The following is a 26,284-nucleotide window of genomic DNA, read 5'->3' on the forward strand; positions in this document are numbered from 1 at the left end:
GACGTACTCGCGGGATATCGGCGGAGAGAGAGCGACCAATTCAGCAGATAATGCGTGACAATTATCTTCTTTATAAAACAAGGCCATTGGTTTGAACGGTGAGATCCTTTGGCCAAAGTCTTAAACGCTTAAATCTCTAGTTTATTTATATGTGGCAATAAAACATGAACCGGCTTGCTTTTAAGATGACTACGATTTCAACCTGAATGAAAGAGAAAGAGGGCATGGGTCGAGAAGGCTATAAATAGGGAGCGGAAGCAATGGCGGTGGAAAGGTGGACGTAAACCATAGAGAGAGAGAGAGAGAGAGTCGCCGAAGTTCCACCTGAGATTTCAGGGAGTCGCCGGGAGTTTGAAGGTGTGGAGAGAGAGAGAGGAAGTTTTAGCTGGACTTTGATGGGGATTCTGCTATTCTAGGGAAGAACGAGAAATTCCCATTGAGATTCCAGGCAAAAGCCGCCGGAATTTCAAGAGGGGAAGAGGGAAGGATCCGACGCGGTTGTTTCACTGATTCAGGCCGTAAGGAAAGGTTGGCGGGTACCTTTTCTGGTTGGTTTTTGGCGCTCTTCTGTTCTCCCTCTTTTTCTCTCGTTATGTTTTTTCGTTTGGGAAGTTCCAAGATCGAGATTTGACGGGTTACTGCACGTTCTTCATCTTGCTTGGGTTCCTGTTTCGATGAGATCGTCGTCGTCTCTATTGTTTATAAACATAAATAAAAACGCATTTTATAAATAAAAAGTTCTGTTTTTGTTTTTAACCGAAGTGGTGTTTGAATCTTATTTTGGTTTTTAGAAATATTTTTTTTGATATTTAATTAAATATTCATCCCCCAGACCACCTCCGTTAGACCACCATCATCATACAGCTTTCCTATCAAAATTATCATCATAAACCATTGGAAGCCACCTCTTTTTTTCTACCTCCTTTAACTCATCTTAACTGATCATTGATCCCTATCACCGGGGTCATCACTTTTACCATATTTACTACCTCTTTCCTGTTCAGTATCATCATCGTCGTCATCGTTGTCATTTTCTCCATTTTCACTTCCTTTCAATGGGTAGAGAGAGGGGGAGAGAGAGTGGGGTCAAAAGCCCACCTTTTTCAGGGGACATAATGGCCGAAAAAATGGTTGCTTCACTGGAAACTATTTGTGGGTGGGATGGGGGTGCGCGGGTAGATGGGTGGTTTACAGTGAGTCAGAAAGGAGATCTCTAATCTTTTTACATTCAGAAGCGTACTTTGGGGAGAGCCAAGAGAAAATCCAATGAACTGTATTGTCAGGTGTTCGGTCGGTAAAACCCTTGAAGTTTTCTTATCAATCGGGGGAGTATATATCCAGTTTCAATCTTGACGCCTGTTTTCAATGTGACGTCCACAAGTTTTTTTTTTTTCAATCATCAATTTGAGGCACACAATGGCCTTTCGAAAGTGTCTTTTTCAAATATGTGTCAGCCAATTAGCCAAAATAGCAGTCAACTCTGTATGTCAATTATACAACTTACTAAAGTGATCTCGATATGGGAAAGGTGTCTTTTGCATTCATGGATACCTCAGATGGATTAACTCAGGTTGGTAGTGAGTTTTTTTTTTAAGAAAAGGTTGGTACTTAGTTGTTCATAATAAAATTACCTAACTACTCTTATTGCATAGCAAAATAGGCAACCATACCCTTTTCAGAAAAAGGTTAGAGTTGACATGTTTCTAGGAACCTTAACCACGAAAGTAACGAGGTATCTATTTGACAGTTTCAATGAAAAGTTGGGTCCTGAAAGGCATTTCAGAAATCATGGACTCTTTTTAGAGTATCAGGGGCCTCCAAATGAACAAGAAGGGCGTTTTGTTGTAGTTATGTTGAATGTCGTTGAACCCTTGTTTTGAAAAAAGTTGTTACGCGTGATATTGAGATTGTACTTTGTGTTGCTTTGCTTGAAATTCAAACATATGAGATTTACTTGCTCCAAGCTCTACATCACACTAATTAACAATTTGGTTGTTATGTAGGTGACCACTCAATATACGGTGATTCTCCCTTTGGTGGTTGTTTCATATGGGTTGTATCTTCTCGAAGCATCCGAAGAAACCACCTGGTTATGAGGACCCTTCTGTTCTTGCTGCTGAAACATCCTGTAAGTTGTAACCCTCTTCTTCTTCAAGGTCCGTAAGCATTTTCCTTTCTGCTGGCTATTTGGTCATTTCTCTTTATATTCTGAACTCTCATTTCTAGCATGTAATAGCAAACGTATGTTTTTTAGTTGTCTAATTGCCCAGTAATTTGTTCAATGTCAAGAAAAGTATGCGATGTCAACATAACTAATACAGTATGGTTCAAAATATTGGTATGGTTTCCATGCAAAGAAAGCTTCGAAATTTTGGTGCAACTCTAAGTGGTTCCTCCCTAATTTTTTTTAGATTTTTACAGCTTTTTCTTGGATAGCATTTAGAATCTAATATACAAAGTTTTGTTTTTTATCTGCAGTTAGCGTGAGTGAAGTAGATGCCCTTTACGAGCTTTTTAAGAAATTAAGCAGTTCTATTATCAATGATGGTCTCATTCACAAGGTATCTCTTTTGGCGGTTCCTTCTCCTCTATTTGCTGGTGAAAAATATTGCTCTATAAGCTTGTTTTTCGGTTGGTGACTCTACTCGCTTCCTGCTCCTTTTAAGTGTAATGATTGTTGGTATTTCTTATGTGTTTAAATAGGAGGAGTTTCAGCTTGCACTTTTCAGGAATAGCAACAAAAAGAATCTCTTTGCTGATCGTGTAAGTACTAGTGTTCTGATTCTTTTTATTTTTGCTAGTTTGTTATCAAGATGGACCTAGTTACTTAGTTGTTTCTTTTGTTAGTAGCATCAGCACCCCTTCATTAATGCATGAAGGTTATGTATATCATATTTAATTGATTGATGTTGGATTAATAATCCACTAAGTGTGATAAGCAGATATCTATGTGAACTCACTATATGCACGCTTATGCCCCTAACCTACATTTTCTTCTGGGCAATCAGAGGTTGGTTGTTGACTTCAAACTTAGAGGTGGGCATGAAGTCAGGTATACTTGAGTCTGATGAGCCTGGGAGAAGGCTCGACTCTCTGATGGCCTTGCCTAACTCTTCTTTGGGATTTTCCTGTACCCTTGTCTTCTAGTCTCATGCCTAGGACCTAAGCTCATGCATATGTGTAACAGGGTTGGGCCAGGTCAAGCCAGGCCAGGCTGGGCTTCTCTGATTACTTGGTTCCAAGCCCAGACCAGTTATTGTTCAGGATGGGTGGGGCCTGGATCTTATGGAGCTTCAAGCTCCACATGCAGCACACATGGCCTGATGATGTCCAACCTATGTCACACAGGAAATCCTTTCTGGCCCAATATTGTGTCCCCTTCTATAAGTCATATTCAAAACTTCATAAAAATGGCTGTATCATCATATCTGCAACCATATCCATGTGACATAGTTTCCAACCATAATATATCTTAAAACCCTCTGCTAAGAAATATGGCTTTTCCAAATGGGCTACATATTTGTCGTGGTAAACAAGTTTTGAGAACAGTTTGTGGATACATTAAATAGAGAAAATAGCATGGTTTCTAGTCGATGAAGCGGAAGTGGGAGCGGGAAGCGAGGCACTTTCAAAATTTTAGGAAGTGGGAAGCGTGGGACGACTTAGAAGCGAATCAAGAATCGTCTCGAAAGCGACATAGGAAGCGAGGGGGAAGCGAAAAAAGAGAAAATAAAAATAAAAAGTAAAAATAAAAATAAATAAAATAAAATAAAATAAAAATAAAAATAAATAAAATAAAATAAAATAAAAATAAAAATGAAAAAAAGAGGGGAAGCGCGTTTCCCATAAATGGGAAACACACTTTCCAAAAATTTTTGGCGCTTCTCACCGCGTTTCAAAAGCGCGACGTTTTGCGCTTCCTCACTTGGCTAGGCGTTTTCGGTAACTCTGGAAATAGTGTCAAATGTGATGACTGGATCAGTTAAGAGATACTATCTTATCCTAGAGTTCTCAGTGTGAAATGACATAGGGTGTTGAGAGAGAGAGAGAGAGACATTAAACTCCTTCCAATTGGTGGCTTTGATTCTTTTGTGTTAGTGAACTAATTCCATCTGTTTCCTCTGGAATTGATTCCTCATCCAATCTTTGCTCATTTCCTCAAATATCATCATATCAAACTGAAGCTATTTGTGAACGACAAAGGAAGATTTCATGGTAGCATGGTTATATTTGTTGCTCTATTTTTTCCCCGTCGAAGGAAATCTGGGATAGCCCATGTGGGTTATGATAGTGTGATCTTGCCATCCATCCATCTTATTTGATCCCTAAGGTTGTGGGTCTTTGATCACATGGTGATTTGCACTCTCTGACCCATGACCACGTGTAGCTGTAGTTCTATTTCCTGTTAATCATGTGAAAATATCTGAAAAAGAGATAAAGTGTGCTATAAGCACACCACCACCAAGAGGTATGTGCACAAAAACACAAGAACACTTAGAACAAATGTACACAAAGGTCCAACAGAGAAACGCAAATGCACAAAGGCATATAAAATATAAAGAATCTTTATTGAGAAGAATGGAGTCCAAGAAGTGAGTTTTACAAAGGGGGAACTCCCCTATTTATAAGCTAGCAAGAAGCCTTGGAGGGGCTCCACTAGCTGGTGGAGCCCCTCCAACGATTAGAATTCTAACTGTTGTAGGGGCCCAATAGCTAGTGTTGAGCCCCCTCCAAGTTGACTTTAGTCAACAAACAAGAAAAGAAAAAAGAAAATGAAAAGAAGAAAAGGTAAAATAAAAATAAAAAAATATAGAAAAACATTACAGCATATTCATAATTATGAATATGCGCAAAAGAGGAGAAATGGCTATAATACCCTTGCAGGTTTTACAAGAAGAGAGAGAAACATATATATTTACATATATATATATATATATATATATAAAGATAGATACATATACATATATATATATATATACATATACATATATCATATATATATATGTATATGTATCTCTCTTTATATATATGTAAATATATATACATAAGAGAGATACAATTTAACACCCTCCCTCAAACTTAGGGCGCAATGATCGAAAGTTTGCCAAGGAGAAAGTTGAATCTTGGTGAGCAAAGTGCCTTGGTGAAGAAATCTGCCAACTGATATTCTGAAGTCACATAGGGAAGGTCGATGACTTTTTGTAGATATGCTTCTCTAAGATAATGGCAGTCCATCTCAATATGCTTTGTCCGCTTATGAAAAGTGTGATTCTTAGCAATATAGATTGCACTCTTATTATCACATCACTTTATGGGTCATTGAATTTGAATTTTCATGTCTTGCAGCAACTGATGAATCCAGACAATCTCCATAGTTGTAGAAGCCATGACTCGATATTCTGCTTCGGTGGATGATAGAGACACCTTCTGTTGTTTCTTGCATCTCTATGAGATTAGAGACTCACCTAAAAAAATGCAAAAGCTTGTAGTGGAGTGACGATTATTTGGGTCACCTCCCCAATCATAGTCAATATATGCAATTAAATTTAACTCAGAATATGAGGAAAGAAAAACACCCTTGTTTAAAGTTCTCCTTATGTATCTGACAACTCGGAGAACGACGCTCATATGGACGGATGTAGGAGCATGCTGAAATTGACTTGCAGTATGCACGACATAAGAGATGTCTGGCCTTGTGATGCTAAGATACATTAGAGACCCCACAAGTTGCCGGTAGGGGGTGGGATCCTCCAAAGGTATCCCATCATCGATCTTCATTTTTTATCCCACAATTTCAGGGGTCTCATAGATTTTATTGTCATTAATACCTGATCTGTCAAGAATCTCACATGCAAGTTTAGTTTGAGACAAAAAAATAGCCTCTATGAGAGTAGGCTACCTCGATACCAAGAAAGTAAGTCAGATACCCCAAGTTTGACATTTCAAACCTTTCTTTTAAAGTGATTTTAATGCTTTTGATGCCCTTTATGTCACTACCTGTTATCAACGTATCATCAACATACAACAGTAAAATCACAATTCCTGCATCAGACTTTTTGACAAACAGAGCAGTGTCAATGTAGCATGAAGTAAAACCATCTAGAACCATTACTTCATTAAATCGATCATACCAAGCCTTAGTGGCTTGTTTTAAACCATAAAGCGCTTTTTGCAAGCGAATGACTTTTTCCTTTGGTACATCCATACCAGGAGGAGCATCCATGTAAACTTCTTCATTAAGGTCCTAATTTAAAAAAGCATTTTTAACATCCATTTGGTAAATATTTCATTTTTTAATAGATGCAATGGTGATAACATCTTACAGTGACCATTCGTGCAACGGGGGCAAAGGTTTCTTCGTAATTGATGCCGTATTCTTGACTATATTCTTTTGCAATAAGACAACTTTATATCTTTCACTCTTGGTTTTGACTTTAAAAACCCATATGCATCCTATTGATTTCTTTCCTTTTGGAAGATATTGAAGGGACCAAGTTTTGGCTTTGTTGAGGACTCTAAGTTCATTATCCATTGCGTCCCTTCACTCTATCCTTTTTTTAGCTTCTTCAAAACTCCTAGGTTCTTGATATGAGTGAATAACACTAAGACATGCCCTATGTTTTGGAGAAAATGACTCATAGGATATAAATCTAGAAGGATTTTTCCTAGATCTTTCGGTTCTTCGAGAATAGTTGGAGGGTTCACTAGAGTCACTATACTTTTCTATTGCACTTCTAAAGGTACTTTTATCTCTATGTGTGTAGGTAATTGGTTCAACTATCATTTCTTCTTCAAGTTGGATGGGTGGTGGAATACTTTCACTTATATCCCCTTCCTCATTCAATTCATCATCGCTAAAAAAATCCTCATTTCTAGATAATAATTCAAACAAAAAAGAGTAATCAGCATTATCTTCATTAGTTTTGTGTTCTTCAAAATCACTCATATTTTTTAAAAAGATTACGTTTCTTGAAACATATAGTTTGTCATTTTTAATATCATAACACCTAAAACCTTTATGTGTTTTCGAATATCCCAAAAACGCACAAGGAATAGCTTTGGGAGATAGTTTATCGTTCTTGTCGGTGAGGACAAAGCGTTTACAACAAAAAATTCTTAGTCTATTGTAATCGTGTTTTTTTTATACAATGTTTCAAAAAGGGATATTTGATTCAAATTTTTGGATAGAAGTCAATTTATGAGGTAAACCGATGCAAGAGTCGCTTCGGCCCAAAATCTTTTTGAGAAATGAGTAGGGTCCTTGTAGTTTCTATTATATGTCTATGTTTTTGTTCGGCTAATCCATTTTGTTGAGGTGTTTTGGGGCAAGACCTTTGATGAACAATCTCATTATTTTCAATATAACTTTTGAAATCATTTGAAAGATATTCTCCCCGAAATCGGTTCTAAGAATTTGTAATTTACTATTGAATTGATTTTGTATCATTATATGAAAAACCTTAAAGGTAGAGAAAACCTCATGTTTATGTTTGAGGAAGTATATTCAACTATATCTTGAGAAATCATCAACATAAATAACATAATATGAAAATCCTCCCTTAGACACAAAGGGTGCTGGTCCCCATATATCCGAATGCACAATTTCAAAAGGCTTAGTTGAAAACATAATTCTTTGTCTAAAAGGTAAGCTTCTCATTTTACCAAGAATACAATCATTAAAATTGAAGTTGTCTTTACATAAAGTTTTAACAAAATGTAAATAAAAAAGCTTGACAATATTTGGATGCTCAAGGCGTTTATGCCAAACATTTATATCTTTATGTTGGGCAACATTACAAAAAGAGTGTTTTAAAATTTGAAAAAATTTCATAAAGTATAGATCTTCCTTCCTAGAGCCTTCTCCAATCAACTTCCCGGACCGGCGATCCTGTATCCAACATTTATTTGATGAGAATTTGATATCACACCCATGATCCGATAGTTGAGAGACGAAAAGCAAATTTAAATTTAGTTTTAGGATAAATCTAACTTTAGGAATAAAAAAACTGTCTTTCAAAATCTCCAATTCCTATTATTTCAAGAGAAGCCCCATCCGCGGTAGAGACAAAAGAGGGTGACAAATTTTTTTAGTATTTAGAAAGTGCAAAAACATTTGGAGTCATATGAAAGGATGCACTCGAGTCTAAGAGCCAAAGAGTCTTACCAGGAGGAGAGAAGGTGGTCATGGCGACTCCGGAAACGGATCCCTTGAGAAGAGGTTGAAGAGCTTCTATGATTTGATTTAGAAACAAAGTGGCATTGTTGGAAGTTGAAGGTCCTTCCTCCTTGTTTGGTTGGAAAGTTGTAGTCATAGCCACCACCATTTAGGACAAACTGGTTTAATGTGTCCCGGTTCTTTGCAAAAGTGGCATATGATTTTACTATAATCTCTTCTTCCATATTGCTCATCATTTTCTCTTCCTCCTTGATTTTTGTTGAAGTGAGGGGGTTTATATGTTTTGACATTATTCCTTGGTCTTGAGACGACATAAGCACCCTCATCCTCATCCTTTGAGAGAACGGCTAACACACTTAGATTGGTTTTATTCATCCCCAATCTAGTTTCTTCTCCACTTAATTTGGTAAGCACATCTTCCAACGGAGGAGAAGAGAAAGAAGACAAAAGAGAGGACCTTGTTTTTTCGAACTCGGGTCTAAGCCCATTTAAAAAATTGAAGAAATGATCTTCTTCTAATTGTTTGGCCCTCAATTCAATTGCCTCTCCACTCCATTTAGGTTCTTGGAGAGCAAGTTCATCCCAAATAGTGGATAGCTCGGCAAAATATTCTCTAATGGACATTTCCTCTTGTTGAAGAGTTAATGCCTTCTTTTGGAGATAATATTTATGGGGCAAATCTCTTGAAGTATACATTCTTTCAAGATACTCCCAAACTTGAAAGGCTTTCTTGAACTTCAATATGTTTGCATTTATTTTCGTTTCAACGGAAGAGAAAAACCATGAAAGGATTTTGTAGGTTTTCCTCTCTCATTCTTCATTCTTTTTGTTGTATTCTTCAAAAGCTTTCTCTCTCTCTTCACCATCTAGAACCTTTATTTCACCCAGTGTTATTAAAAACGCCCTTCAAGGCGCAAAAAGCGCCCCTCGCCTTAAGGCGAGGGCCTTTGTGCCTTGAGGCGCATGCATGAAACATAAAAGCGTACGAGGCGTATGCCTCATACGCTTTGAGGCGTACGCTTCGAGGCGAGGCGCGCACGCCTCATGTTGTTGGCCACTACTGCTAATGCTAAGAGTTGCACACAAAAAGCACCCAAATCATCATATTGCTAACAAAACATCAGGTCTCTCCCCAGATGGGAGTGCCATTATACACCCAAAACACAGAAGAATAGAAATCATCCACCAGTCCTGAACTCCCCAGAAGCTAAAAAAAAACCATAATAAAATCCGTCCATCTCTGCAGGAAGACACCGACTTTGGAAGAAAGGAAAGGAGGGTGTTCGATTACCGCACGAAGGCAAGGCAAGTAGCCACGGCGAAAAGGGTAGCCCATTCGAAGCCTCTGTTGAGTGAAGACGCAGAATTCTGCTGGTTGGGTGAAGGAGCAGGACCACCAGGCGACCCGCTAGGAGATCTGGCAGAAGGAACAGGAGGAGATCCAGCAGAAGGAAGAGTAGGAGATGCAACAGAAGGACAAGGAGATCCGACGGAAGGAAGAGGAGGCGATGCAGCCGAAGGAAGAGGGGATCCAACAGGAGGAGGAGATCCGGCGAAAGGAAGAGGAGGAGATGCAGCAGAAGGAAGAGGAGATCCAGCAGGAGGAGGAGATCCGGCGGAAGGAAGAGGAGGTGATGTAGCAGAAGGAAGAGGAGGCGATGCAGCTGGAGGAGATCTAGCAGCAGCAGGAGCGGGCGAGGCAGGAGATTTAGCCGGTGGAGGTGAGGAGGCGGTGGCCGCGACGACGTTGATGGCGACCTTCTGCCCGAAGGTGTAGTGCTGGCCGACACTGCAGAGGAAGTAATGCTCTCCTGTAGAGTTGAGGGTCACGGTCGCCGGGCCTGTTATGAAGCTGTCGATGGGGCTCACGAACGTGCACACGTCGAATTCCCTCTCTCTCACAGTCATTCCCTCTCTCTCGGTTGGCTCCCCTGCCGTCCCTGCTTTCTGATCGCGCAATTTCTGGAGTTGGGAGACATCTTTGCGGACCTCAATGACCTCATCAAGAACGGGATCAAGGTGGGGTGGAATGAGACGGACGATAGGTTCAGTAGGTGCAGGGAGTGCATGAGGAGGGAGAAAGGGTTATGTGGCTTCGACGATTCCGACCCGGACAAGCCTTTCCTGTGTTACACTTCCTCCAGGATTTGTGATGTTTGTTTGTTTTTAACGAAAAGGGGTTCGGTAGGAGAGAAGGGGCAAAGATTGTTTTGTTGCTCTCCTGCTTGTCCTTAATCATTGGTACCCATGTCCCTCAGCGTTTTGAAGTTACCAAGTGATCCTTCTCAAAAATAAAAGATAAGACGGTGAGGTACTACTACAAAGACTCGGGGTGGACCTGCGGTTGGAAATGGATCCAGTTCCGATTGGATCTTGAACTTAGTTCTCCATGATTTCACTGTTTGGTTCCCTTAATCACCGAAAGTTTTCGTTGTTGTTGATATTTAAGGAAGAAATCACCGGTTCAGGTGGAAGACGTCTGATTAGATACTGGCTAAGTGGATTTGGATTCTGATGGTGAAAAGCTCGTACCAAATGTGATTTTTTTACATGTAATGAGATTCAGTAACAAAAGTCAAAAAGTATAATTGCATCTGATTATAATCAGATATGGTTTTAGCTAACTGAATAAAACTAAATGGAGTGATAAAATCAGATCCTTAAGTATTTTCTCCTCTGGACCAAGTAGACACCCCTTTCTTCAAAGTTATTAAGGGCATTGTTATTATGGGTTCAATGTTTACAAAACTCAGTAGCTGTATAAATCACTTATAATTCAAATTGCCTTTTGTCTATCTAAATTTTCTTTTTCAATATAACGAGTTACTGAACTATACACATTCTTTCAAAAAAAAAAAAAAGAACAAACCATATCTGCCTCTTATATGGAAAACTGCACAATAATGACATGTTCGTGTCCTTTTGGGTGTATCCATGTGACATAAAATCTTGTGTGTTCTATTTGAGTAAACACGACTGTCAACTGCTTCTTAATGAAGCGATCGTCTTACAAGGTGATAAACCCTGCTTACTTTTTTCCGACTGAGAAAGCTGGGGTTAGGGAGACCCCTACCCATTAAAACAACCATACCATTTAGATTTGAACTTGCAACGTCCCAAATAACTGCAAATGGGGAATGTTTGGCTAGAGTGATATGGATAGTTCTTTTCCGGAATTGTATCTTCATGAGAATTAGATTCTTCTTTTCCAAAAGTGAAGTAAAAAGGAGGTGCTAATGAAATCCCAAATCCCCACCTAAAAAAGGCTGGTGCTTCTTGTGGGTGCCTCAAAGACTATTCTTTTATAGATGGTTGTGGCCCTTTTACCATTTTGGATATTTTTTCCGTATTTATTTGAGATTTTTTGTTTTTTGTTGGTTGTTGCTTCATCAATAAAGCATTTTTTATTTATTTATAATTTTAGATAATTTTAATAGTTTTTTTAAGTTTTTTTTTTAAAAATTGAGGCTTACACTTTGCGCCTCGAGGCTTACGCCTCGCCTCAGATTTTGGTAGAGCGCCTCGCTACGCCTCAACGCTTTTAACAACATTGATTTCACCCTTCTCAATAATGGTGATCTTGGGTTCGGGAATGGTTCCTTTGACATATCCCCAAAGACCTTTCCTTTTAATGTGAGCCTTCATATTTCCGGCCCAAACATGCTAGTTGGAGCCATTTAATTTAAAACCGAGTGAGAAATGAGACTCTTTTTCACCCATTAAAGAGGGAAGAATGAAAAATATATACGTACCACAAAAAGACTTTTAAGTCTTGTTGTAAAAACCTTCCAAAAAATTGAGGAAAGAGAAGTCCCCACTCCAATCACCAAGAGGCCAAAGGCATGCTTTTCGAGGCACTTGCAAATACGAAGAATCACACGATCTTCAAACTTCAACCTTGCTTTGATACTATGTGAAAATATCTCAAAAAGAGATAAAGTGTGCTATAAGCACACCACCACCAAGAGGTATGTGCACAAAGGCACAAGAACGCTTAGAACAAATGTACACAAAGGTACAATAGAGAAACGCAAATGCACAAAGGCATATAAAATATAAAGAATCTTTATTGAGAAAAATAGAGAACAAAAGCTCCAAGAAGTGAGTTTTACAAAGGGGGAACTCCCCTATTTATAAGCTAGCAAGAAGCCTTGGAGGGGCTCCACTAGCTGTTGGAGCCCTATGTCACATGGGTGCGGGTGGGGAGGTGGGGACGCGACAAATTTTATATATATATATATATATATATATATATATATATATATATATATATATATATATATATATATATATATATATATATATATATATAATTTGTGCAGGGGAGCCCCTTCCTGCGCCCTCTTCTTTGTGCAGGGGAGGGGTTGAGCTGATGAGTTGTGGAGTCTGATTCAGAGTTTTTGCCCTTGCAGAAAGGGGGGTCTGGGGGCTCCCTCCCGGCGCGGGTCCCGGGGTGTGGTCTCGGGAGATACAAATTTTTTTTAATAAAAAAAAATTGACACAATTTTTTTTTTTAATAAAAAAGTTGAACACAAATGACCCTGGGTGCGCTCAACGCACCTAGGGTCGGGTTGACCGCACCCGGTGCCGCGACTCGACGCAGGTGCGGCACCCTGCTAGCCGAATCCCAATGACATAGTTGGAGCCCCTTCAACGGTTAGAATTCTAACCGTTGGAGGGGCCCAAAAGCTAGTGTTGAGCCCCCTCCAAGTTGGCTTTAGTCAACAAATAAGAAAAGAAAAAAGAAAAAGAAAAGAAAAAGAAAAGAAGAAAAGGTAAAATAAAAATACAGAAAAACATTAGAGCATATTCATAATTATGAATATGCGCAAAAGAGGGGAAATGACTATAATTCCCTTGCGGGTTTTACAAGAAGAGAGAGAAACATATATATTTACATATATATATAAAGATAGATACATATACATATATATATCATATATATATGTATATGTTAAAATATTATGTCTCTTTTAACTGTAAACTGAAATACTCATCAGGGGTATTTCAGTCCTTTTACTCAATAGGTGTCAGCCACCCTAATGGGCTAACATTTTTACTTTTTCATTTTTTATTTACTTTTGCTTTTTACACTTTTTTCTTTTTGACTGTTGTGAAAGGGACAACTCCATATAGTTGTTGGAGCTGCCCCAACAGTCACAAATGTGACCGTTGGGTGCAGCTCCCTGCGGGTTCTTTTTGCATTATAAATAGGCCTTAGTGGCCCTTGTAAACATATCCTTTTTTGTGAGTGCATATGCAATAATAATGCTTTTGTAAAGCCCCTCTTGGGAACTTATGAATTGAAGTTCATTTTGTTTCATGCTTTTGTGCATGTGTATCCGTGCCTTCGTGCACTTGTGAGTGTTCTCCTTTGTGCCTTTGTGCACTCTTTGTATTTCTTGTATTGTGGTGTTACACACAATCTCTTTTTGTAGAGATTTTCACATGGTACCAGAGCAAGGTTGTTTGGAGAAAGAAATTGGTGTGATTCTTCTCAATATCAAGTGCCTCGAAAAACATGCCTTCAACTTTTTGGTGATTGGAGTAGAGGCTATTCTTCATTCAATATTTTAGAAGATTACTACAACAAGAAAGATTTAAAATCTTATTGTGGTACGTATTCTTTTCTTTCTTCTTTCCTCTCTAATGTGTGAGAAAGACTCTCATTTTTCTCTTGGTTTCAAGCTAAATGGCTCAAATTATCACGTGTGGGCCGGAAATATGGAAGCTCACATCAAAGGGAAAGGGCTTTGGGGTTACATTCAAGGCTCGATTCCGGAACCCGAGCCTAAAATTACTTTGGTTAAAGAAGGGGAAATCAAAATCCTTGAGGGAGATGAAAGAACTAATGCTCTTGAGGAATATAGTAGGAAACATGAGGAATGAGAAATGAAGAATTTCAAGATCTTGTCTTGGATTTTCTCTTCCGTTGAGACAAGGATTAATGCCAACATTATAAAGTTTAAAAAGGTTTCTCAAGCGTGGAAGTATCTTGAGAAGATGTATGCTTCTAGGGACTTGTCCCATAAGTATTATCTTCAAAAGAGAGCGTTAACTCTTGTTCAAGGTGATATGTTTATAAGAGAGTATTTTGCGGAACTCTCTTCAATTTGGGATGAGCTTGCCATGCTTGAACCCAAGTGGAGTGGAGAAGCCATAGAGCTTCGTCATAAGCAATTAGAAGAAGACCGATTCTTCAATTTTTTGAATGGGCTAAGGCCCGAGTTTGAGCAAATAAGATCTTCTCTCCTATCCTCTTTCACCTCTCCTTCTCTTGAAGATGTCTTAACTAAATTAAGTGGAGCGGAAACTCGTATGGGCATTAGCAAGCAAAATCCTAGTGTGCTTGCAATGTCCACAAATCAAGAAGAATGTGATGGTGTTAATGCCGTTTCTAGACCCGTTAACAATTTAAGAACATATAGGCCTCCTCATTTTAAGAATCAAAATCAAGGTAATCAAGGAGGAAGAAGAGATTATAGCAAAATCTCGTGTCACTTTTGCAAAGAACCGGGTCATATTAAACCGGTTCTCTCAAAATGGAAGAAACTTCTAACAATGACAACTACATCTCAACCATCCAAAGAGGAATCTTCAAAAGAAGCTCTATCTCTCAATCAAATTGTGGAGGCTCTTCAACCTCTTCTAAAGGGAGCTATTTTCGGTGCCGCCGTATCCACCTCTTCTCCTCCAGGTAAAACTTCTTAGCTCTTAGATTCAGGTGCATCCTTTCATATGACCCCAAACATTTCTTCTATTTCCAAGTATTCTAAAAATGTGTCACCTTCTTTTGTTTCGACCGCGGATGGTACTTCTCTAGAAATTAAGGGAATTGGAAATTTTAAAACCCAAAACTTCTTTATTCCAAAAATTAGACTTATACTAAAATTAAATTTAAACTTGTTTTCCGTTTCTCAACTCACGGACCTTGGGTGTAACATTCAATTCTCATCTAATAAATGTTTAATACAGGATCACCGGTCTGGGAGATTGATTGGGGAAGGCTCTAGGAAAGGAGACTTGTACTATGTGGACTTTCTTCAAATTCCTAAAAACACCTTTTGTAATGTGGCCCAACATAAAGACATAAATGTTTGGCACAAGAGACTTGGTCATCCCAACATTACCAAGTTATCCTATCTACATTTTGTTAAAGATCTTTGTAAAAATACTTTCTCTTGTAATGATTGTATTCTTGGAAAAATGAGAAGTATACCTTTTGAACAAAGAACTATGTTTAGTACTAAACCTTTTGAAATTATTCACTCGGATGTTTGGGGACCGACACCTGTCATATCCAAAGGTGGTTTTGCTTACTATGTGATTTTTGTGGATGATTTCTCACGATATTGTTAGATACATTTTCTCAAACATAAGCATGAAGTTTTTTCATGTTTTAAAACATATCATATGATGATTAAAAATCAATTTAATAGTAATTTAAAGATATTTAGGACCGATTCCGGAGGTGAATATCTCTCTAATGAGTTTAAGAAATATCTTGAGGATTGTGGCATTGTCCATCAAAGATCGTGTCCTAAGACCCCACAACAAAATGGTTTGGCCGAAAGAAAGCATAGACATATCATTGAAACCACTAGAACCCTTCTCATTTCCCAAAATATTCCTAAAAATTTTTGGGCTGCAGTGGCTCTTGCTTCCGTCTATCTTATTAACCGACTTCCATCCAAAAATTTAGATAAAATTTCTCCCTTTGAGATTCTATATGAAAAAGAACCTGATTATAATAGGTTGAGATTTTTTGGTTGTAAGTGCTTTGTTCTTACCGATAAAAATGATAAACTCTCACCAAAAGCCATTCCTTGTGCTTTCCTTGGCTATTCGGAAACTCAAAAAGGATTTCGATGTTATGACTCTAAGAATGATAAATTATATGTTTCAAGGAATGTAACTTTTTTGGAAAATGATAGTGGTTTTGAAAAAAATGAATCTCATTTAGAAAATGCCGATTACTCCTTTCTTTTTTGACTTTTTATCTAAGGATGATGATATCTCTAGTGATGATGAATCAACATATAATAGTGAAAATGAAATGGTTGTGATCAACAATAACTCTAACCCTTCTACCCCTCAAGAAGAAAATGTATCTAGAGAACCCATCACTTATTCGCATAGAGATAGAAGCACCTTTAGGAGTGCTATTGAACTATATAGTGAACCTAGTGAGACTATTTCCACTCATGATTCTCATCCTAGGAGAACTGAAAGAACTAGAAGGACTCCCTCTAGATTCGTATCTTTTGATTCTTTTTCTCCTAAATATCGAGCTTGTTTGAGTGCCATTCACTCTTATTTTGAACCAAAAATTTTTGGAGAAGCCAAACAATGTACTGAATGGAGAGAAGACATGGAGAGTGAACTCAAAGCTCTTAAGAAAAGCTAACACTTGGGAATTTCAATCTCTTCCCAATGGCAAGAAAACTATAGGATGTCGATGGGTGTTCAAGGTCAAGACTAAGAGTGATCGTTCTCTTGAAAGGTATAAGGCTCGTCTTGTAGCTAAAGGGTACAGTCAAGAATATGGGATTGACTATGAAGAGACATTTGCTCCAGTAGCTCGTATGGTTACTGTCAGATGTCTTATCACCATTGCTTCAATTCTAAAATGAAATATTTACCAAATGGATGTCAAAAATGCCTTTTTAAATGGAGATCTTAATGAAGAAGTTTACATGGATGCTCCACCTGGTATGAAAATCCCTAAAAATAAAGTTCTTCATCTTCGTAAAGCTCTTTATGGACTGAAACAAGTGTAATGAAGCAAGGTACAATGGAACAATAGTGAAACAAACACAATGCCAACAAAGGGCTTTAATAAACTCACTTGGTCACTAATGGACCAAATACAATCTCAAGAGAGATAAAAATACCAAAACAGCACAAGAGGCATACAAGCCTATAAGATGGGAAAAAACTCTAGAGAAAACCCTCAAATGCTTCTTAAAGCATTGAGGAATAACAAGGGAGTGAGACTCTATTTATAGAGCCTCACTCCAACACATGGGAGGCAATCCAGCTCTTTGGACTGCCTTCCAACCGTCATTATTATGACTGTTGTGCACAACAGTCATAGATATGACTGTTGTGCTGGAACTGTATGGCAGTTTATTTATTACAATGCTAAATTACATTTCAGTCTTTAGTGGACTGTACTATATGATAAAAGACAAAATACCCTTATCGGGTATTTGAATACAATTTTATTTTTAACACTCCTCAAACTTATGGGGAAATCACCGAAAGTTTGCTAAGAAGATACAAAAATTAAGGTAGTGGAAGTGCTTTGGTGAAGAAATCTGCAATCTGAAATTCGGACTGGACATATGGCAACGTAATGGTCCCCTTCAAATATTCTTCGCGAACATAATGACAATCCATCTCAATGTGTTTTGTTCGTTCGTGAAATGTGTGATTGCTGGCTATATATATGACACTTTTATTATCACAACATAGCTTTGAAGGTTCTGAGACATCAACACCCATATCGGAAAGTAGTGCTCTCATCCACACAACTTTAGTGGTTGTGGTAGCCATTGCCCTGTACTCAGCTTCCGTAGAGGATAAAGACACTTTCTGTTGTTTTTTGCATCGCCAAGAAATGAGAGAATCACCTAAAAACACACAAAAGCCAATAGTTGAGTGACGGTTATTGGGGATCTCCTCCCCAGTCAGAATCAGTGTAAGAAATAAGACTTAAAGATGAGGAAGAGGATAAGAATAGTCCTTTAGATATAGTTTTCTTGATATATCGAACTATTCTTAATACTGCACTCATGTGGACGGTTGTGGGCGCATGTTGAAATTGACTTGCAGAATGTACAGCATGCGCAATATCTTGCCTTGTAATGGACAAGTATATCAACGATCCAATAAGTTGTCGATAAGGGGTTGGATCATCTAATAATACTCTATCTTCAACTCGCATTTTTGCATTTATTACTTCAGGAGTATCAGCATATTTTGTGTCTGTGATTCCTGAACGCTCAACAATATCAGCTGCAAACTTGATTTGAGATAAAATATATCCTCTTGGTGAGTAGGCTACTTCAATTCCTAAAAAGTATCTCAAAAAACCAAGATCAGTCATATCAAAAGACTTTTTAAGTAAAATTTTAATATCTTTAATTTCCTTTTGATCATTCCCTGTGATGATCATATCATCAACATACAAAAGAAGAATGGTCAATGAGGTACCTGTAGATCTCACAAAAAGAGCAGTGTCAGTGTAACAAGATTTAAATCCAAGTTTTAATATCGTACCACTGAACCGATCATACCATGCTTTAGGGGCTTGTTTAAGCCCGTATAGGGCTTTTTGAAGACGAAGGACCATGCCCTTTTCAATAGACAAACCAGGGGGAGGATCCATATATACTTCTTCATTTAAGTTTCCGTTCAAGAATGCATTTTTAACATCTAACTGGTATATCGGCCATTTTCGAATGGATGCTATAGCAACTAGAGTTCTAACTGTTGTCATACGAGCTACTGGGGCAAAGGTTTCTTCATAATCTATACCATATTCTTGAGAATATCATTTTGCAACAAGTCTTGCTTTATATCTCTCAAGAGACCCGTCACTTTTTGTTTTAATTTTAAACACTCATCTACACCCTATTGTCTTCTTTCCGATAGGAAGATGTTGAATTGTCCAAGTGTGAGCCTTGTGTAATGCATCTAATTCAATTTTTATGGCTTCAACCCATTCATTTATATTTTTGGCCTCGTTATAGTTGGATGGTTCATGATAGGAATGAATAGCTAGAAGACATGCCCTGTAGTTTGGTAAGAAGGATTCATATGAGACAAACCTACTTGGAGGCCTATGTGTTCGTTTTGACCTTCTAACCCTAGTTTCTTTAGTATTTGTTAATTGATTATATCTGTCAAGGGCACATGGATGCTACCCAGTATTTCGTCTAGAGTATTGAAGAAGATCTTGAGATGGTTCACTACTTGAGTCATTAATAGACTCGAAGGTTTTAATATCATTACTAATACCTTTATTGGGTAACAAATCAAATAAGAAAGCATACTCGGATTCTTCCTTAGGAACTTCAAAATCAAATCCACTGTCATTTTCTAGAAAGGTAACATTTCTAGAAACATAGAGTTTATCATTTGTTTTATCATAACATTGATATCCTTTTTGATTATCTGCATAACCAAGAAAGACACATTTTATGGCTTTAGGAGAGAGTTTGCTATATTTTTCAAGAAGCACGAAGCATTTACAACCAAATACCCTTAGCCTTTTTAAATCAAGAGAAATTTTAAAGAGTTTTTCAATAGGAGACTTGTTTTTTAAAGTTTGAGAAGGCATTCTATTTATTAGATAGACTGCGGTTAGGGCAGCTTCAGCCCAAAATTGCTTTGGAATTTCTTTTGAAATAAGTAGGGTTCTAGTAGTTTCAATGATATGACGATGTTTTCTTTCAGAAATCTCATTTTGTTGAGGTGTCCTAGGGCATGATTTTTGATGCACAATTCCATGATTTTTTATATATAATTGAAATTCATTTGAAAGAAACTCTCCCCAAGAGTCAGAGCGGAAGACTTTAATATTTGTTTTAAATTGATTTTTAACTAGATTGTGAAAGTTTTTAAAACATGAAAAAACTTCGGATTTGAGTTTTAGAAAGTAAATCCAAGTATGTCTACTAAAATCATCTATAAATGTAACATAGTACGAATAGCCACCTTTTGACATGACAGGGGCGGGACCCCACACATCCGAATGCACTAATTCAAAAGTTTTATGTGGCACAGATGTTCTAGACCCAAAAGGTATCATTTGCATTTTTTCAAGTATACAATCTTCACATACAAAATTTTTATCTTTACAAAATTTTTTCAAAAATGGAAAAAGAGATAATTTGGATATACTTGGGTGTCCTAATCTTTTATGCCAAAGATCTATATTAATGTCTTTGACATGATTACAAAACGAGTATTTTGGTAAACACAGGAAATCCACGTAGTAAAGGTCTCCTCGTCTATGGCCTTGCCCAATCAGCTTCCCTGACTGGAGATCCTGCACCCAACATGCCTTAGATGAGAAGAATACTTTACAACCATAGTCAGCAATTTGAGAGACCAAAAAAAGATTTAAATCCAGTTTGGGAATAACTCACTTTTGGAACAAAGATTTTTTTTGAAATATCATCAAGGTTTCCTAAGCTTTTGACTTTTAAAGAGGTACCATCGGCAGTTGACACACATGAGAAATATGATTTAGTGCAATCGGATAATAGAGATTCATTACGAGTCATGTGGAAAGAAGCACCTGAGTCTAGAATCCAAGAGGTCTTACCTGGAGGAGACGAGGAAGAGATGACAGCTCCGAATGTAGAAGGTGCAGCCTTAAGAAGTTGTGAGACGGCTTCTGCTATTTGAGCAAGATTTAATTCATTGAAGCTGCCCCCTTTTCTTGATTCTTGAGGTTCTTCACTTAAGGCGGCCACCTTTTTAAATTTGGGACATTCCGGTCTTATATGTCCGGGTTCCTTACAATGATGACAAATAATTTTTCCTTTATATCCTCCCTTGTATCCTCCTCCATTATGTCCTTCCCCATTGAACTTCTTCTCAAAGTGAGGTGGTTTATATGTTTTCACAAAATTTCCGGGCCTTGCCATGGCAATGACCTCATCATTAGACTTGTGCATTCCAAGTCTTGTCTCTTCTTGACAAATTTGAGCAAGGCCCTCACTTATAGAAGGAGAAGTGGTCCTATGAAGTAAGAAAGATCTTACTTGCTCAAATTCCGGTCGAAGGCCATAAAGAAAGGAGAAAAGATTTTCTCTTTCGATTTGGGTCCTTCTCTTATCAATAGCCGAACCTTCCCATTTTGGTTCCAACATGGCTAATTCATCCCAAATAGGAGATAAAATACCGTAAAAATCTCTTACACTTTTATCTCCTTGTTTTGAATTACGTACCTTGTCTTGGAGATAATAAAGTCTAGCCATATCCTTTTGGATAAAGGTACTTCTTAGAAAGCTCCATGCGTCACATGCCTTCTTGAATTTGATGATATTGGTGGCGATCTTTATATCTATGGTATTCATAAACCATGAGAGTATTTGTGCATTGCTTGCCTCCCAATCTTCCAATTTATTTTGGAACTTTTTCTTTTTCTTCTTCAGACAAGGCTTTGACTTGATCTCCTTCACTTCTAGTCAATTTGAGTTGTGGTTTACTAGTAGAACCACTAACAAAACCCCACAATTTTTTTCCCTTGATATGATTCTCCATAACCGTCGCCCACATCAAGTAGTTGTTTTCATTGAGTTTGTAGGTGATGACGGTGGCGGACTCTCTTTCTCCCATAATGAATACTTAGAGTTTAAAATAGAGGAGATAGAGAATGATCAATAATCGAAGAACACTTCCTTCACGAGATTCTCCTTCTTTCAAGAGGCTAGCTCTGATACCATGTAATGAAGCAAGGTACAATGGAACAATAGTGAAACAAACACAATGCCAACACAGGGCTTTAATAAACTCACTTGGTCACTAATGGACCAAATACAATCTCAAGAGAGATAAAAATACTAAAACAGCACAAGAGGCATACAAGCCTATAAGATGGGAAAAAACTCTAGAGAAAACCCTCAAATGCTTCTTAAAGCATTGAGGAATAACAAGGGAGTGAGACTCTATTTATAAAGCCTCACTCCAACACATGGGAGGCAGTCCATCTCTTTGGACTGCCTTCCAACAGTCATTATTATGACTGTTGGGTGGCAGTCCAACGTCTAGTTGGACTGCTGCCCAACAGTCATATTTTGACTGTTGTGCTGGAACTGTATGGCAGTTTATTTATTACAATGCTAAATTACATTTCAGTCCTTAGTGGACTGTACTATATGATAAAAGACAAAAATACCCTTATCGGGTATTTGAATACAATTTTATTTTTAACAACAAGCACCCAAGGCTTGGCACGATAGGTTTAACAATGTAATGACTTAAAATGGTTTCACTTCATGCTATACTGACACTGCATTGTTTGTTAAGAAATCTGATGCAGGGATTGTTATATTGTTGTTATATGTTAATGATATGTTAATAACAGGTGATGATATCAAGGGAATCAAGAGCATTAAATCTATTTTGACTTCAAAATTTGAAATGTCAGACTTAGGATTTCTGACATATTTTTTGGGAATTGAGGTTGCCTATTCTCAGAGAGGCTATTTTTTGTCTTAAACTAAACTTGCTTGTGAGATTCTTGATAAATCAGGAATCACAGATGACAAGGTCTGCAAAACTCCTGAAATAGTAGGTTCGAAGATGAAGATTGATGATGGGATTCTCTTAAAAAATCCCACACCTTACCGGCAACTGGTTGGATCCCTAACGTATCTCAGCATTACCAGACCTGATATTTCTCATGCAGTACATGTTGCTAGTCAATTTCAACATACACCTACTACAGTCCATATGAGCGCCATTCTTCGCATCATCAGATACATAAAGGGTACAGTAAACAAGGGAGTATTTCTATCTTCTACGTCTGAATTAAGTTTAATTGCTTATACTGACTCTGATTGGGGAGGTGACACAAATAACCGTCACTCCACCACTGGTTTCTGTATTTTTTTAGGTGAATCATTAATCTCTTGGAGATGCAAGAAGCAGCAAAAAATATCGCTTTCATCCATCGAAGCTGAGTATAGAGTCATGGCATCTACTACCATGGAGATTGTTTGGATTCAGAACTTGTTGGAAGATATGAATATTCAAGTTCAAGGGCCCACAAAATTATGTTGTGATAATAAAAGTGCATTCTACATTGCCAAAAATCACACATTTCATGAGCGCACGAAGCATATCGAGATGGACTGCCACTATGTTCGTGAAGAATATTTAAGAAAAACCATTGACCTTCCTTATGTTATATCAGAATATCAACTGACAGACTTCTTCACCAAGGCGCTGTGTTCTCCAAGATTTAACTTCCTTCTTGGCAAACTTTCGGTCGTGACACCCTAAGTTAGAAGGGGAGTGTTAAAATATTATGTCTCTTTTAACTGTAAACTGAAATACCCATCAGGGGTATTTCAGTCCTTTTACTCAATAGGTGTCAGCCACCCTAATGGGCTAACATTTTTACTTTTTCATTTTTTATTTACTTTTGCTTTTTACACTTTTTTTCTTTTTGACTGTTGTGAAAGGGACAACTCCATATAGCTGTTGGAGCTACCCCAACAGTCACAAATGTGATCGTTGGGTGCAGCTCCAACAGTCATATTGAGCTGCACCTGTGGCTTCTTTTTGCATTATAAATAGGCCTTAGTGGCCCTTATAAACATATCCTTTTTTGTGAGTGCATATGCAATAACAATGCTTTTGTAAAGCCCCTCTTGGGAACTTATGAATTGAAGTTCATTTTGTTTCATGCTTTTGTGCATGTGTATCCGTGCCTTCGTGCACTTGTGAGTGTTCTCCTTTGTGCCTTTGTGCACTCTTTGTATTTCTTGTATTGTGGTGTTACACACAATCTCTTTTTGTAGAGATTTTCACATATGTATCTCTCTTTATATATATGTAAATATATATACATAAGAGAGATACAGTTTAACAAATCATTCTGTCAAGATGACTCAATTGCTGCTCTTGGTTATATCTTTTCATAAATATAAATTGAAGAAATACATTTTATTACTGCTGGTAACTTTTTACTCGTAAAATTTTCTGGCAAGTAGTCTTCTACAGAGTACATGATTTTATATTTTTTTTCATTTTCATACTTCATGTTGACGGGATACCAACATTTTGTATTTACAATTTTTCACCTGCTGGTTCTGCATTTAATCTTCTTTAATATTTGCAGGTATTTGATTTGTTTGATGTCAAGCGCAATGGGGTCATTGAGTTTGGAGAATTTGTCAGATCACTGAGCATCTTTCACCCAAATACTCCGGAAATTGACAAAATTTCATGTAGGTGTTTTTTATTCTCTAGTGACCTATTTTTTTGCATTCTCATTGTTATGTTTTGGGAAACTCTTTTGTATGATAAATATCTACTTTTTAAGAATAGTAAATTTTGATTTGTTTTAGATGTATCCATTCACATTTATAAGATGATTGCTAGTATTGTTGCTACTTTTGAGCAGATAGTACTTCTTTAAGTTACTGGCAAAATACATTTGATTTTAGCTTGATGGAATTTAGGAATGCACTCACCTTGTTGAGATGGAGCTGAAAGTTGATAATTTTGATTGGGTGAAACCAACAAATGTCTGCAGACTTAAACCATAGTGGTTATTGGGTGCTTTTCTGGTTAAATTTCTCTTTCACCTGGTATTCTTATGAGAAAGAGAGACTAATTGCTGCTGTTTATGAGGCTTTTAATATGGGCTTAGGCACAAGCGCCCATGGAAAACCAGTGCCTACTATGTTTATTTTATTCCAGTCTTCTAAGCCATGGCTAATCTGAGTGTGGCCCCTAATGAGCATGGACCATTTGTAGCCCAAGTGCATGCATTCAGACGTGCATACATGTAGACAATACAAACACATCTTCATGCAATCAAGGACAATTAGCTGGATCTGCAGGTGCTGAAGCAAAACTGATTGCAAAAAAGGGTAAATCGGCCACACTAAGATTGTAATGAAATACAAAAACACAAGTAGATGCCACTTATGGGCTTACAAGAACACAATAATACAAGAGCACAAAGACCTCTTATGGGTCAATACAAGAATACAAGCATAAACCCACTAATGGGCAAGAGAAAGAATATAAAAAATATAAATTTATATTTCAGAAATCGCTTGATACAAGCTCATTTAACAAAAGGGAGAAATGACCCTATTTATAGAGCCAAGCCACAACAAAAGGGAGGCAGTCCTGACTGTTGGGAGCAGTTCAACAACTAGTTTGACTACCCCAACAGTCATATTGATTGAGATTATAGAAAATAAAAAAATAAAAAACCAATAAAACAAGACAGTAAAAAGACGGTGTTGTCCCTGTAAGAAAGTGAAAAATACGCTACAACAAATGTCTCTTAACAAGTTCTCACAAATACACCATAAGAACTACAAAGGTTCACAAAGAGAACTTAAGAATACACTAAACCCGAAACGGGTATAAAAATGAAAAATAAACAATTTTATTGATTTGAGATAAAAACCCAAAACAAGAGTAAGTCTTTACAAGGGGAATAGTCCCATATTTATAGAGAGGTAGAGAGAAGCCTTAAGAGAGCTGTTGGACTCTCCAACGGCTCTAATAGAGCTGTTGGGGAGTCCAACAACTCTTTTTGGATTTACCTTTTTGACTAGTCAAAAAGGTAAAGGCCAAATCAGTCCAATGATGGACTGGTTTGGCTAATTCTAGTTGTATTTTAACTAGAATTAATTAAACGAAAAATCCTAACTAGAAAGAAGATAAAACATTACATGTCTATGAGATTACATATGAGATATTATATGAGATTACATATTTTAACACTCCCCCCTCAAACTTACGGTTGGATAACCGAAAGTTTGCCTAAGAGAAAGTGAAACCTAGGAGCAGCGAGAGCCTTGGTGAAGAAATCAGCCAGCTGATATTCTGAAACAACATAGGGAAGATTGATGGTGCCACGCAAAAATTCCTCTCGAACATAATAGCAATCTATTTCTATATGCTTGGTGCGTTCATGAAATGTCTGATTGCTTGCAATATAGATAGAGCTCTTGTTGTCACAACACAGATTTGATGCTTTTGGACTTTCAACTCCCATATCGGAAAGTAGACGTCGAAGCCAGACTAATTCCATAGTAGTTGTAGCCATTGCCCTATATTCAGCTTCAGTTGATGAGAGAGAGACCTTTTGTTGCTTCTTATATCGCCAAGACACCAAGGATTCTCCCAAAAAGACACAAAAACCTGTAGTTGAGTGGCGGTCATTTGGATCACCACCCCAATCTGCATCAGTATAAGCAAGCGATTCTAAGTTAGAGGAAGCGGATAAAAATAATCCTCGAGAAATAGAATTTTTGATATATCTAATAATACGCAAAATTGCTCCCATATGAACAGAAGTTGGAGCATGTTGAAATTGACTGGCTGTATGGACCACAT

General features: G+C 37.6%; 1 protein-coding gene across 5 annotated transcripts in view; it reads left to right on the top strand.

Annotated features, from left to right (window-relative positions):
• The first annotated feature begins 271 nt into the window (after positions 1–271).
• The window catches only part of LOC149843435 (calcineurin B-like protein 7), a 51,026-nt gene continuing 25,013 nt past the window's right edge, over positions 272–26,284 (top strand). For 2 of the 5 annotated variants that reach the window (XM_089999795.1, XM_089999796.1), the window contains exons 1-5: positions 299–548; positions 2,004–2,128; positions 2,479–2,561; positions 2,704–2,763; positions 24,042–24,150. In XM_089999795.1, coding sequence (XP_089855921.1) covers positions 2,050–2,128; positions 2,479–2,561; positions 2,704–2,763; positions 24,042–24,150 — 331 coding nt within the window. In that variant the 5' untranslated portion in view covers positions 299–548; positions 2,004–2,049. Of the gene's footprint in view, positions 549–2,003; positions 2,129–2,478; positions 2,562–2,703; positions 2,764–24,041; positions 24,151–26,284 lie in introns of all 5 variants that reach the window. The other 3 variants (XM_089999792.1, XM_089999794.1, XM_089999793.1) reach the window with 3 other exon arrangements.

Source organism: Nuphar pumila, chromosome 3 (assembly GCF_984573655.1).
Source record: "Nuphar pumila chromosome 3, dmNupPumi1.hap1.1, whole genome shotgun sequence".
In the NCBI taxonomy this organism is placed as follows: Eukaryota; Viridiplantae; Streptophyta; class Magnoliopsida; order Nymphaeales; family Nymphaeaceae; genus Nuphar; species Nuphar pumila.